The sequence below is a fragment of the Acinonyx jubatus genome, chromosome D3 (assembly GCF_027475565.1).
Source record: "Acinonyx jubatus isolate Ajub_Pintada_27869175 chromosome D3, VMU_Ajub_asm_v1.0, whole genome shotgun sequence".
Lineage (NCBI taxonomy): Eukaryota > Metazoa > Chordata > Mammalia > Carnivora > Felidae > Acinonyx > Acinonyx jubatus.
Window position 1 is genome coordinate 33,754,648 of NC_069392.1, and position 15,212 is coordinate 33,769,859.

The window sequence follows — 15,212 nt, forward strand, 5'->3', positions numbered from 1 at the left end:
ATAATTTTTTAAAAAATTCTACATACAGCTCAAATCTGTGGAGTTTAAGCGTCAACTACATAGTGTCCTTGGTTAAGACCACGTTGTGGAAAGGCACAGGCTGACAAGGGGAATTTCCTCTCCAAGAAACCAGACCTGCCAGTGTGGTATCAATTAAACAATTGGGTGTTTTGCTCTCCACTTCTGGAGCTTACCAGTTTGGAGGTCTTAGGTGGGGTAGCAGATAGATTTAGAGTCTTGAAGATAGGGCAGTGTGAAACGGAGTCAGAAAACCTGGATTCAGCCTCCACTTTGCACTTGAGCTAATCAATTAACACACATTAAAAAAAAAATCGGGAATAATAAAATTTGTAATAGTGATTTCAGGCATACACCTCAAGTGCTAGCAAGATTATTTAAGCTACAGAAAGAAAAGCTAATCATAGGCCCCCTTCATCGAGCATCTCCTAGATAGGAAGTACTCTCTGGGTTCCTTACATTTTTTACTAATCCCAAAAATCCTGGGGCAGGCATCATCTTTCATGTACAGACGGGTTACACACCTAAGTTAAATGGCAGAATGGAGATCTGAACCCAGGCCTGCCTGCGCTCCTGCTGGAGCATTTCCCGCTTTGTCAGCGAAGGATGGGCAGGACACGGGGGCAATAACCTGTGCTTCAGTCTTAACCGCGCCTGGGTGGGAAAGCGGGCTGCACCACGATGACTTTGTCACTCAACCACAGTGCAGCCGGGCCCCGGGCTTTGTTACCAGCCACTTCGCGAGGGCCCCCTGCGCGCGGGGAGGCGGCGCTTCCTCCACCCGGAGGGTGGGACCCTCGGCCTCAGCCGGGCCTCGGATCGCCGACGACGTACGTGCAGCCCTGGGGAGGGGGCGCGGGGCGGCGAACGGCGCTCCCGCGAAGAAGGGCAGAGGCCGACGAGGCGGTGGGCGAGGCCGGTGACCCAATAAAGCGGGCCGGGCCGCGGGAGGCCCCGCCCGGGCCCGGTTCCGGGCACACGCCGCAGGGTCCCGGGCCAGCGGCAGCTTGCGCGCCCCCGTCGCAGCGCTCGGCGTGAGGGCGCCTCTGGCCGTGGGTGTGAGCGCGCCGCCGGGCCGGGCCAGGAGCGAGGGAGGCGGGGGGAGGGAGCGCCGGCCGCCCCGGAGCCGCGCGGAGCGGCCGGGCAAGGCGGGGCGAGGCCCGGGGCCCGCGGCGCCCGCCCGCCCCCGGCGTCCGGGAGCCGCTCGGCTCGCGGCCCAGGCCCGGGCCCTCGGCCCGCCCCGCGCGCGCGCGCGCGCCCCCGCCGGCCCGTCCCTCCTCCTCGCCGCCACTCCCGCGCGCGCTCCCCGGCTCCCCGGCTCGCGCCGCTCCATGTAGCCCCGGATCCCCGGGAGACCGAGGAGGAGGGGGCGACCACAAGATGGCGGGTACGTGGCCCCCTGTCCTCCGGGCGGCGGCGGCGGCGGCGCCTCCTCCTCCCCGCGCCCTCCCGCCCGCCGCCACCGCCGCCCGTAGTCACAGCCGGCGCGGGGTCCCGGCGCGGGGAGGCGCCGCGGGGTCGGGAGGGCGGGCGGCGGGGCGGCGCGCCGGGTCCCGGGGGCGCTGACCGGGCCTTTCTTCTCTCCTTTCGGCTCAGACCTCTCGCTGCTCCAGGAGGATCTGCAGGAGGACGCGGACGGATGTGAGTGCTCCCGCCTCGCTGTCGCGGCGGCGGCGGCCGGCGGGGAGCGGCCGGGAAGGAAGGGCGGGCGGCGGCGGCCTGGGCCCGGCCGGCGGGGACGGGGCTCGGTGAGGCGTGGCCCTGGGCCGGCCGGGGCCGCGAGCTTGAGGGAGCATTGCCCTTCGGGGAGGGAACGGCGCGCCGGGTCCGCGGGCGGCGAGGGATGCCCTGTCTAACGCCCGAGCTGGGGCTCTGTCCCGCCGCCCACCCTCGCATCATCTCCCCCCCGCCCCCCAACCCGGGCGCCCGTGGGCTCGGGGGGCCGCTCGGCGTCTGTTCCGGGAGGAGAAAGTGGCGGGGCCCAGATTTGAGATGGGAATTTGGGGTGTGCTTGTTCCCGGTGGGGGCCCTCCGCGGACCCCCACCCCAGCCTCCCCGCAGGAAGGAAGAGGCTCCGAGAAGGAAGGTGTGTTTACTTAGAGTTGCTCTCAAGTATCACTCAGCAGCCAGCCGTATGGGAGCCTGGTCCGCGTTCCGCCGCCCCGGTTTGGTTGCCCCGGCTCTGCCGATGTGGAGACTACATACCTGTAATTTCCCTACAACTCCTAACAGTTTTTAGATTGCCTCGACACCCCCCTGTGATTTGTGGATTACGGGAAGGCTCGAAGGTGTGGCCTTAGCTGGAGATACGAGGTTAACAGAGCGTATTTCTTTAATGCAAATGTTCGCGAATCACCCAGGCCTCCCTAAATATTACAATTTCAGCTTTTCTTTGAGGAAGGGGAGTTTCAGAAGAGTCGAGTCTTTTGTTTAAAAAAGCAAAAAAAAAAAAAAAAAAAGAGAAAAACTTTGACACTGTTTCCAGAATAGTGTCAGGAAGGAACTGATCTTTAGAAAGGAATTTGTTTATTTCGTGTGTGCTTTTCTAAGCATCAGAAGATAATTTGGAAATTGTTCTGGGTTGAAATGATAACCCTGGTAGAATTTGTGGTGTATTTAGGGGAAAGCCTGCCTGATGCTGAGATTTACTGTGGCTAATACCTAGGTAAGTAACTCAGAGATGGTTGCAGTCTGCAATTGTTCTTTTAAAATACTGTGTAGTTAATCCATAGCATCGTCTAATGTGGTTTCCCTTGGCCAAATTAAACTTAATTTTTAAATTCCTAGGAGTTTTGAGTGAAGTAAGAGGAATTTATTCACAAGGGTTCTCGAAAAAGAGTGATTATTTTTAACGCAAATCACTCAAACGCAAACTTCTGCTACTCTGGGTTTTTGTTTTTTAAGTAAGAAGTGCTCTTAAAGGGTGCAGTGCTAATGTAGTGAAGGACAGCTTTTACGTTTCACTTAGTGTTTTACATTAGGCCACCTACCTGCCTGCTAGTAAGTTTATAAGGTTATTTAAGGCACCTATCGATTGCTTGCAAAGTTAGGATTGGAGAGGTGGCTCTGATTGTTATCTCAAACAGGGGCTTCTCATTTACCTAATTAGGTTCAAGACTAAGGAGAAGATCTGTCTTTCAGCAGGTGTTTGGTAGGAATGTGTGGCGCAACAACTTCTGCACATTCCTTTATTTTCACTTAGGTGTCATGCACTCTTTGAGGATGAGCCATGGTGTCAGTTTCCTCATTGACCATAAAGGAGCCTAGCCTAGAGGGGAAAAGCACACCTGTGAAGAACTCAACAATGATTTATTCATGAGCCTCTCAGGACTTCTTCAGGGTACTGAGGATGTGGCTCTGCAAAGGATGGTCACAATCTATGCCCTCTAGTGGTTTACAAGCAATTTTAATATAAATGTGATAATGAAGATTTCAAAGGCAGTGTATAACACGGTGGTTAATACACAACACTCTAGAGCCAGACTGTTCTGTTCCAGTTTTGGGATTGCCACTTTGGACAGACTCCTACAACTCACTTAATCTCTGTATGCTTAAGTTTTGTCATTTGTAAATAGGCATAGTAAGTATTGCCTACTTAAGACTTGTTTAGAACCTTACGTATATTAATGCAGAAAAAGCACTTAGAACAGTACCTGGTAGATTAAGTGACTATTTTGTGGTGGTGGTTACGAGTGAAGAGTAGGGAAGCTTAAAAGAAAGCAGAGAAGGAAATACTGATGCTGAACATTACAGTACAGAATAAATACATTTATAGATGCTGCTAATGCTTGCAATTAACTTTTTAAAGGTTCTTTTCGTTCCCAGTGCGTTTTAATTTAGGATAAAATATTAGACATAGTTTACTGAAGGCATAAATAGTTTACTTGCATATTTATAAATTGATTAAAGATTTTTTTAGAATAATTTTTTTTTCAGTTGCTAAGGTCTTTACAGTTGATACCTCTATCCAGAATATTTAGGAGCAATCTTTGAACATGTGGCCAGTTTGAAGGACCACTTGCTGTCTATTATGAAGGGGGAAAGAATGAGGGGGAAATCTGGCTGTGATGCCTAGGTCAAAGGTAAGAGAAGTATGGAGAAGCTGAGAAAGCTTGTCACATCCTGGGGAAGGTGGAGGACCAGAGATGTTAGAGAGAATGGAGCATGGGGCTGCCCTTACGACTAGAACAGATCCTAGGAGCCTGATTTTTCTGTCTTAAGTAATACTGGTCTGGAGGCCCGCCTCTGGAGTTATGAACCAGATCCTGCCGCTTCAGCCAAGCTTAGGTCTAGGTCTGTCTTTGTGATGGGGAAGAAATTATTTTCTGGCCAAACTCTAGAATCTTGGTTGCCTTTCCTGAATGCAGAACCTAGACTAAGAAGAGAGCAAATACTACTGTACAGGTGATCTGCAGCTTTGGAGACTTGGAGGGAACCTGGGTAGGGTCTAGATCTTGAAAGGTGGGCATTGCCAACCCTTGATAAGAGTCAGGTCTTCTGATTTGTTTTAAGCCCCAAAGTCTGTACAGAGCTCATAGAAAAGTGGGTAGAATGAGAAAAGGGTTGGTCAAAGACTGACCTGGCTGATGTCCTTAGAGAAAAAGAAACAAAATCCTAATATGTGAAAGATGGTGCATTGTATGTACATAGCAGAAGGTCATGAAGGTAAAATCATTCCGTGCTATTAAAATTAAGTTTGTTTTAGGTTAAAAGTAATTCTTTCCATACTGCGTCATGAAACATACTTTGAATTTCAAAGTGAAAGCAAGCCAGTGACTCAACGTTTGAATAGGTATCTCAGCAGAGTGACTTCAGGCTGGGAAAACCCTTTCTGTTCCTTGAATAATGGCAGGCAATGCAAAAATCACACATAGACTTTCAGAGAGAGAGATTTTAAGTTTCTTTTGTCACTTTTCTAAAGATATAGTTTTGGTTTACATTTCCAAATGTAACTTACTAGGTTTCTAAAATAGGTGAGATAGGACTTAAGTCAGATTGGATGAGTTAGCTTTATTGCACAGATTATTCTTCACAGCACTCCTGGGAGGTGTAGGCTGTGGTATTCTGATATTAGTAAGTCACCTGATGCACAAAGAGGCTAAATTATTTTCTGAAGAAATGAAACTCCTTAACTACTGGCCAGAGTTTTAAGGTAGGCCTCCTGCTTCTAAATATTGTATATGAAGTAGTCTTTTCTTAATTTGCCCATTTACAACATTGAGCAGCCCAAGCCTGTCGTATAGGCAATTTGTTTGAACTTTGCTTCAGATACCCTTGAAGATTAATTAATCTGGCATCTGCATATGGTTTAAATTAACCAAGAGAGATCATTCAAGTGAAGCTTGGGTGTAATCTAGCTTGTTTAGTCTTTATGTTAATTTTTTTTCAGCTGTAACTAGCATGATGTTGAAGAGCTTTTGGAGCTGTTGTTCATGTTTGAGGAAGTTTTGGAAATCTTTCACACTACTTGTATTTTTCAGATTTGAGGGCACTGTTGGGTTAGAGTGAATTAAGGATGGATCCAGAACCACTTGGGTATAACTGCCTGGGCTGTACTTCTTTCAAAGAGTCTCTGGGCCCTCCGACTACTTTTTGAAAACTAGTTTTTGCGGGCACCTGGGGGGCTCAGTCGGTTAAGTGTCCGACGTCAGCTCAGGTCATGATCTCGTGGATCTTGAGTTCCAGCCCTGCATTGGGCTCTGTGCTAACAGCTCGGAGCCTGGAGCCTGCTTGGGATTCTGTGTCTCCTCCTCTCTCTGCCCCTCCCCTGCTCATGCTCTGTCTCTGTCTCTCAATAATAAGTAAAAGTTAAAAAAAAAAAAAAAGAAAAGAAAACTAGTTTTGATAAGATTCTTAAAGTCCTTGGCACTTAAGGGATTAAGGAGCAAAAAACTGGGGCTGTGTAGTGGCCAGGGAATCAGTTAAACAAACTCTAGGAAGGTGCCCTTGAAAGTCATGATATTTAGAAGTGTTGTTAAATGGGGATTTGGAAGAGTGAGTCATGAGACTTGGTAACATATTTTGATTGTTACCAACAAGACTGGACAGGAGAAATCTTTATTTGGAGGTAATATAATTAATATCCTAGAGAAGCATGCTTAAAAATGGTTTTAGTGATACACTCATGTGTATAGAATCAGTTAATGATGTGTTGGGTAAGAATTCTGTATAGAATTTTTTTTTCTTTAAGAAGGAAAAAGGAAAACCTTTTGTAAATATGCATGTCAGCTGCCTGGGCTTGCAGCTGCAATAAAAAAAAAAAATGTTTGCTCTTTCTGCCTATGAAACACAGATAGCCCTAGCTAGGTAAAGTTCATTAGTCTACCACATTTGTTCGATCACTGATTTATTATTTCTGGCCCTTTTGCCTCAGTTCCTCCTCTCATCAAAACAAAGAATTTATATTTTAAACTCTTCACTCCTCCGTTTGCCTTCTATTTTGGAATTTGGGATTTTTCTCTCTTGAGGACAAAGAATTTTTGCCAGCAGCTACATGGTAGGGTGGGCAGTCCCTCGACTGGAATTAAAGTGGTATTTTCCGTTTACTTCGTATCTGAACATGAATCTGACGGGATGTTTTGGAAGGAATAGGTGGCACACCTGTGGAATCTGGGCTGCGAAGGTTGTAGGGCCTGTATCCCCTGTAAGTTCTGAAGAGGGTGCTTCTATGCAGATCTTTCATCTGGCGGGTCACCTAAGGTCCCCCTTCTCCAGATCCATCCTCTGATCCTCCTAACTGTTCGGTCAAGCTTTCTTAGCTCCTTACCCCCCACCCCCAGACTCCACGGCAGGCTTGGTCTCTGGCCTAATTGATGTCAGCTTCAGTGGTGGTTGAGCATTTATCATGCTGTAATCCTGGAATACATCTCGGTATGTGCTTCTCTGCCCAGGAGAGAGCTCTTGGTTTTGTAAATGTTACGTCTGCTGTGTTCAGATTCTGGCCCTTGCTTTGCATTCACTTATCATCTTGAGTAAGTGCCTTCACTTTTCTCAGCTGTTCTCAATCTGTAAAAGGTTGATGGACTTTTGGATTGATTCCAGTTTTTGGCTGTTACAAATAAAGCTGTGACAAGTCTCTGTGTGGACATATACATTCTTTCTCTTGGGTATATACCTGCAAGTGGAATGGCTGGCTGCCTTTTTCAGGAACTTTTTCCAAAGCGGTGGTAACCATTTTATATTCCCACCAGCAGTGTGGAAGAGTTCCAGGTGCTCCACGCCCTTGCCGGCATTTGGTGCGGGCAGTCTTCGTTTTAGTTTATTTATTTATTTTTAATGTCTATTTATTTTGAGAGAGATCAAGCACGTGTCAGTGAGTGAGGGGCAGAGAGAGAGGGAGAGAGAATCCCAGGCAGGCTCCACACTCAGCATGGAGCCCCTGTGCAGGGCTTGATCCCACCACTATGAGATCATGACCTGAGCCAAAATCAGGAGTTGGACGCTCAACCCACTGAGCCATGCAGGTGCCCCCAGTCTTCATTTTAGCGATCCTATTAAGTGTATACAGAGGTTTTTTTTTTTTTTTGTAGTTTGAATTTGCATTTCCTTAATGACTAATAATGCTTTTATTTTCATGTGCTCATTTACCATCAGATATCTTTGATAAAGTATCTGTTCAAATTTTTTGCCCATTCCTTTATTGGATCATTTTCTTAATAAGAATTGTATATTCTAGGCACAAGTCCTTTCTCGAGTATGTGATTTGCAAATATTCTGGTCGGTGTCTTGTCTTATCAGTCTCAACAGTATATTTTGAGGAGAAGTTTTGAATTTCGATGTTCCATTTAGTTTTTCACAAATGCCCTTTATCAGGTTGAGAAACTTCCCTGAGTAAACTCAGGGAACTTATTTTGAAATTAAGAATGGATGCTGGATTTTGTCACATTCTTTTTCTGCATCTATGATATTCTTTTTTAGTTTTTTTAATATGAGTTACATTGATTTTTATTTTAAGTGAATGCCATTTTTTTTAATGAGAAATTTCAAACCTATGGCCGATGAGCCATCATATACCCACCATTTAGCTTGAACCTTCATTTATCCCCTTTTAACATCTGGGCTTTTGTTGGGGGGAGGCACAGAGGAGGCAGCCAGAGTGCTTTAAAGATATCCCGGGTGTCATTTTATTTTAACTATAAATATTTCACAAGGCATATACTTGAAGTGTGATGTTTTAATCTATGAACAGAAGGACTCTAAGGTTATGGTAAGGTGTGCTAAATAATGAAAGTATAAATGATTAAATTTTTTAGACATTTGCCTTGCTGGTTCTACTGCAATAAAGCACGTTTGAATGACTACTCAATTCACTTTCATATTGATCACCAAATTAACAGAAACAACATCTTGTTTATTTTTATCCTGCTAAGCACATTTCACCCTTTTGGGTCACTCTTTACGGTAGCAAAAGAATACTGGTGAACAAAAGTTGAATTTTCTATTTTGGTTTACTCTATCATTTAGAGGGTCATATAAACTTTTAAAATTTGAGCTGTGCTGTACCTCTAGTGAGCCAGTGTTCCCAGAACTACTGAAATCAAGAGCTAGAAGGCAGAGTAATTATTTGTCCCTTAAGCAATAGAAAGTTTAGGCCTGGGGTCTCCTAGATAAAGGTGGCAGAGGTTAGAATACAGTTCAGATCTGGTAGGTTTGGATATTCTTTTCCTAGACATCGTCTAACATAGCTCTTTAACTGCAAACAGGAGGTGGGAGAAATTTCTGGATCTTGTTTATTTTTTTTAACTTACCATTTTCATACTGATGTTGGTCACTGTGCTATAACCTTGCTTATAGTATTCCCCTGTGAGGTATGTAGTAACCACAAAGTTACAAAAGTGGTATCCAGTGAGGCTTATCTGATGGTTAAATAATTTGCTCAGTCACCTAACTTGAAAGTGTTAGGTTAATAAACCTGTGTGACACAATCTTTCTTACTTTATTTTACTACTGTGTTCTTACTGCCTTCCAATTTGATTTTCCTTAATTTATCACTTATGTAGGTCATTTAACCTCCTAAAGGTTCTAGAGGATGTGAAGGTAGTAATATGCTCCAGGTGTCTGGTAGGTAAAATAATTTTTGTCCTAAGTTGCTCCTGTCTGCCATGAACATGGTATAATTTACAAAATATACATTTTTGTGTGTGTGTGTTTTAAGCACCCATGTATGGGAGAGTCAGTCATTGGAGTAAAAGTTGATAAGAATGTTGATGAGATCTAATGTGTCTCATCTTGTCTCTAGCTAATCACCTGAAGAGGCCATTTTAAAATCTGAATTTATATTTAAATTTATTATAGTGCTTTGAATTTATAGTCCAAGTCAGATTTGATAGGTCATATTTACATGTACGTTTAAAAAAAATTTTTTTTTAATGTTTATTCAGTTTTGAGAGCAAGCAGGGGTGGGGCAGAGAGAAAGGGAGACACAGAATCCGAAGCAGGCTCCAGGCTCCAAGCTGTCAGCACAGAGCCCGATGCGGGGCTCCAACTCAGGAGCCATGCCATCATGACCTGAGCTGAAGTCAGATGCCTAACTGACTGAGGCACCCAGGTGCCCCTATTTACATTTAAATTTTAAATCAAGTTAGTTTTTGGTAGAAATAACTTCAAGACTTCAGACAAATTCAAGACTCTATTAGAGACTGGTGGTAATTTGGACCTAGATTAGGTCAAGTTTTATATTTGGATTACCTATGGAAAAAAGGATTACTAACCAAAGTAATTGGGTTAGTAAGACCGTAAGGAAAATGTTTACTGACTGAAGGGAACAAACAGCGCATCTACAATGTATGGGAGATCCGCACTTGGAAGGGCTTCGACAGGCCACATTGCTTCTCTGACAAATACTGTTTAGGAAGCATGATCTTTGTAACTAATTTGACAGTCGATAAACACACTGCTGTTTTATTTATATGTGTACTTTAGGAAAATGCTTTTTGGAATGTCATAGAATGAACTTCAGGAAATTATTCTTAAGTTCAGTGTAAAATGACTTGTTAATAAAGATCGTTGCTAAAGATTTAGTAAACTTTTTGTGTTTAAAGGAAAGATACCTGATAAACATTATGTTGTCACAAAGTACAAATTTGAAACGGCATACCTGTTGCTTGAGGCTGTATTTACGAGGACTAAGTTATATGGTCCTTCAAATTTGTTGTCTTAATTCATTTTTTTCCTCCAAGCAATGACTTATGTGCATGTCTGTTACATTACAAGGGGTTGGAAAGTTTCAGTAAAGGACCAGACTGTAAATATTTTAAATTTTGTGGGCCACATGGTCTCTTGCAGTTACTCAGATCTGCTCTTATAAGGTGAAAGCAACCATAGACAGTATGTAAATGAATGGGCAATAGCTGTGTGCCAATAAATTTTATTTACAAAAACAGACTGTAGGCTGGTTTAACCTACTGGCCATTTTGCTGCCCCTGCATTGTTCTGGTAAGTCCAGAGTCTCTAACATTTTTATTCTTTACCTATAGCAGAGTGCCATCACACAGCAGACCTTTAGCATATACTTGCTGAGGTGAGCCTTGGTTCTTCTGGCCAAACTAAATATGACCATAAAACCTTACTTGCAGTCAAATAATGAAATTTATTTTCAAATTAAATGTGTTACTTTGAAAAATGTCAGACCTATGCATAAGTTGCACAGCTGTTACAGTTAATTCCTCAAACCCTTCACCTGCATTCACCCATTGTTAACATTTTGCCAGCTTGCTCTATTTTTCTCTATACGTTTGTGTGTGTGTGTGTGCGCGCGCGCGTGTGTGTTTATACATATGCATATGTGTGTGTATATACATGTGTGTATATATATAGATATATATACACACACAATGTAATGTGTACATTGTTCTTAATCTTCTTTGCACCTTTTGAAAATAAATTGTAGAAATCCGGACCTTTAGCTTGGATCTCTGAAGAGCAAGGCCGTTCTCTCATAATCAGCCATCAAATTCAGAAAATGTAACATCAGTACAATACACATATGTAATAAGTAGTCCATTTTCCGATTTCACCTCTTGTTTAATAATGTTCTTTATAGCAACTGTCTTGCCAGTCCAGGCCCCAGCATTGCATTTCCTTGTCATGTCTCTTTAAAGGCCTTTATTTTTCATGATACTGCGGTTTTTGAAGAGTCAATTTGGTTTTATCTGTTTCCTCATGATTTGATGTAGGCTATGCTTTTGGGGGGGGGGGGTTGTGGGGAAGATAGGAATACTATGTAAGAAATACTGTGATTTTTTTTCTCAGTGCTTTATCTCAAGAGGCACCTGATGTCAGCTGTCTGTTATTGGTGGTGGTAATTCTTTAACCACTACGATTAAGGTGATGTCTGCAAAATTTCTCACTTAAAGATTCTGTTCTTTTGTAATTAGTAAGAGGAATACTTTGACACTGAGGAAATATGCTATTCCCAAACAGACTTTTACCCGTTAGTGTTAAGAATGTGGCCAGGATTCTTACTTGGATCAATTTACATTTACTGGCTGGCAGTCTGCTTTGCAGAGAAGAGCTTCTCCTTCCTCCCTATTTATTGGGTTATTTATTAAAATATTAATTTTAAAGCCCACGCCTTAAGGCAAGTCTTATAAAGATGATTAAGTCTCTAGGGAGTGTCTCATTTTCATTTTCTAAGATGTAAAGAATTGAAAAACAAAATTTGGTAAGTTTTGTGGTCTAAGCAGTATCAATGGAAAAATTGAAGGGGAGAAGGGAGGACACACTATCTGCTTTCCTCTCTTTTTTTTTCCTTAAAGTTTTATTTTTATTTATTTTTGAAAGAGAGAGGGAGAGAGAATCCCAAGCGCTGACAGTGCAGAGCTCAATCTCATGAGCCAGAGGGAGCATGACCTGAGCTGAGATCAAGAAGTAGGATACTTAACCGTCACCCAGGCGCCCCTGTTTTTTTCTGTTCTAAAGGCTATTATTAGAGGCTGTATGGTGAACAGAAGGATGTTATGATGAAGTTTGGTGAAAGTCCAGTCACACAAATTAACCAGTTCTCTGGCATGGTACTTCTTAGAGGCATTAATATGCTAATGAACTTGTCACTACCTTTGCCCCGGGATGAAGTGCCCTAGTCCCCTGAAGTATCCCGGTGGGCTCTCTTTCACTAACAAATATTAATGAATGTACATTATTCAGGAGAAGCCTTAGACTCTTTTTTAGAGAATAAAAAGATTAACGAGACAGTCTCTGCCTTCAGGGAATCTATCTACATTTGGGGCCGGGGGCAGGCAGAGGAAAAGGCAAAGGAGAAAGAACCGCTCCAACACTACTCTTGCTGGCAGAATAAAAGCAGGGACACCCAAGACTGGGGAATTCAAAGGAGGAAGAGATGTTAATTAGAAAGACTGGGAAGTGCTTTCGTGATGGTGTTCGTGAGTAGGTGAATTTAAACTCGGATGAGGATGAATGGCAGAAATGGGGCAAACGTAAGCACACGAGGCGGGAGAGCTGCGGGGCCTGCGACCGGAAACGGCCCCCTGCGTGGGCTGTGTGCCGGAGAGGAAAATAGACTGGCCAGATCCTGGAGCCCCCAGAGCTGTAGGTTCATCCTGGCCGCGCTGCCTTCTGGCGAGTTGGGGGTGTTGGGGGGGAAGGGAAGGGCAGGGAGTGCAGGGAATGGAGTAGAGTAGAGCACGAGGAAGGTGGAAGTGGCTGTGCCGTGGAAGCCGGGTTCGGGTGAGGGATGCGAAGTCCACGATTGAGGGCAGTGGTCTTCAAACTTAATTACGGTATACCTCCTAAAATAATTTAAAAAATTCCATCTCATACATTTTTAAGTTTGAGTATTTTTTGAAATAAAACAGTTATGAATATGTACACGTAATGATTATAAAACTTTTAAAAATGGAATGTACATAGCACAGCACTTTGATACCCACTATCCATCCACTTTCAAGAATAAAATTGGGAATTTTACCTTGTTTTTTTTTCTTGATCTCTTTCCATCTCTTACACAAAATTTTACCCTAATATAATTTTTTACACTTGAAAGTTTCACTGATAACCACATTTCTTGCATCAAAAATATGTATACAAAGAGAAATGGAAAATTTTAATTTCCTGCGGCCAGAAAACTAAAATTTTTTTTGTTTCAGCTATTATTATTCCATTATTATCATTAATACTCATTTGGTCAGCCAAAATAAATCACACATTATGGTAAACACTTGGTAAACAAAATTTTATTGAATGGGCAAATGAAATGGATGGAGCTTTTGAAAAGTTACGTATTCATGAATGAATGTAATTTGTTGCTAGAATGAGACAATATTTAGCATTGATTTCTATTTTTTATTTTAAGACCTATGTGCACTGAGAAGTTTTGTTGACATAAATAAGTTGATGGAAAGGATTTTAACAGTGTCGCTGATTTCCTTAATTTCGTCCAACTCATATGGTAAAATTTTTTTAATTATGTTTTTAATGATCTATCAGCCTTTCAAGTTTTTTGAAAGCAAAGGATTGAAAAATGCTGACTTGTAAAAGTATTTGTTACAGTCTTTAGAGAGTTGATCTCTTAACACTTTCAGCATTATCTCAGTGGGTCCCTTTGTTTGACAGTGGAGGTTTTTTCCAGCCTTGGGGCAGTGTAACACAGTGGCCTTGGAGTTGAGAGATACCTCTTTCCTTGTCCAGTGGGAGTATGGGAGATTGTAAAAGGGAAAGCCTTAGGATCTAAACCACTAGGCATATTTTTGTAAGAAGTACTCGTAGAAGTTGGGGTCTGGAATATCCCTTAAAGTCATCCGTCTGATTTATTCCCAGGAAGATCTTTGTGTCCCTTTGTGAGGTTCAAATGCCCTGGTTTACTCCCAGCAAAAAGCATCAGAGCCTCTGAATTAGGGTGTTGGGAACTGGGAGGTGGGAATACAGGATACTTTGTAAAAGTAGAATTTATAGTTCTTAGAAACTGATTAGATAATGGAAGCCAGAAAGTTACTGTTAAAAAGGTAACTGAAGACTTCATGTTTGAGAACTCAAGGTTATTGGGGAGAAAGTCATGAGGAAGAGCTGGTTTTTATAAGATTTGTTTGGACAGTTAAATTTTCAGAACAAATGTGACATTGAGGTGGAGATTCTATGAAGTACTTGCAAATATGGATCTGGGGGTCATGGCAGGAGAACTCTGGAGGTAATCTGCATTGTAAGTAATGAAGGAGATTTTCAAGGGGAGGAGGGGTGTGTGTGTGTGTGCGCGCGTGTGTGTAAAATATGAGGACAAAATTAGAAGGAAACTCCTTCTGTAAAGAAATCAGAAAGAAGCAAGCAAGAACAGTCTAGAAAGGTAGAAAAATACTCAGCATTGTGTACTTCCTGAGAACCCAAGAAAAGAGAATTTAAGAGGAGGGTGTTGGGATATGGAGTCAGCCTTGTCAAGTGCTATAGAGAAGTAAGACAATAAATCTAAGAAGGGCCCTCTAATTTTGTCAGGTTATTGCCGATCTTTAAGACAGGGGTCACGAGAGTGAAAGAGAAATAGGACGGATTATTTTTCTTGGGGTGAAGACTGTAAAGGGAACTACCTCTTGAAGAAGTTTGACAGAGTCATTTTAGAGAATAGCAGGCTTAAATTCTAGGATCAGTGTGTCAGGAAAAAACCCACCTAGTCAGAATTGTGCTTAATTACCTTTATATTGCACATAAAGTATGGTATACATGGCCTCACTCTCCCTCCACCACTGTAATGTTACTGTTTCTGTAGTGAGTCCTAAATGAGGTCATTGGTGTTTAAAGGCAGTGTTGTTGGAAAAATATATCCAGACAGCAGTAGTGAGATGCTACATTTTGAGAAGCATGCAAGGACAGCTGAAGGACTTTTATGTCTTCTCATGCTCTTTTTTTTTTTAATTTAGGAAAATTTTTAATGTTTATTTTTGAGAGAGCACAAGCCGAGGGAGGGACAGAGACACAAACACAGAATCCGAAGCAGGCTCTAGGCTCTGAGCTGTCAGCACAGAGCCCAGCGCAGGGCTCAGATTCACGAGCTGTGAGATCATGACCTGAGCCGAGGTGGGACGCTTAACTGACTGAGCCACCCAGGCGCCCTGTTTTCTCCTGCCCTTAAGCATATATGTGGTTGTAGAGTAGAATGGTTGTCAGGTGCACTATTCAAACTTCTCCCTTGCTTTTGTCCTCCTGGCTGCTGGTACTGCTTCCTCTGACACGGTGCTATAGAGTTCATCAAA

The 15,212-nt window shown here is 43.2% G+C and overlaps 1 protein-coding gene across 10 annotated transcripts in view; it reads left to right on the forward strand.

Annotated features, from left to right (window-relative positions):
• Positions 1–724: 724 nt before the first annotated feature.
• The window catches only part of PPP4R1 (protein phosphatase 4 regulatory subunit 1), a 63,801-nt gene continuing 49,313 nt past the window's right edge, over positions 725–15,212 (forward strand). For 2 of the 10 annotated variants that reach the window (XM_027068483.2, XM_027068484.2), the window contains exons 1-2: positions 1,258–1,405; positions 1,615–1,659. In XM_027068483.2, coding sequence (XP_026924284.1) covers positions 1,399–1,405; positions 1,615–1,659 — 52 coding nt within the window. In that variant the 5' untranslated portion in view covers positions 1,258–1,398. Of the gene's footprint in view, positions 849–1,096; positions 1,406–1,614; positions 1,660–1,694; positions 2,105–13,327; positions 13,424–13,454; positions 14,171–15,212 lie in introns of those variants that run through there. The other 8 variants (XM_053205480.1, XM_053205481.1, XM_027068486.2 and 5 more) reach the window with 7 other exon arrangements.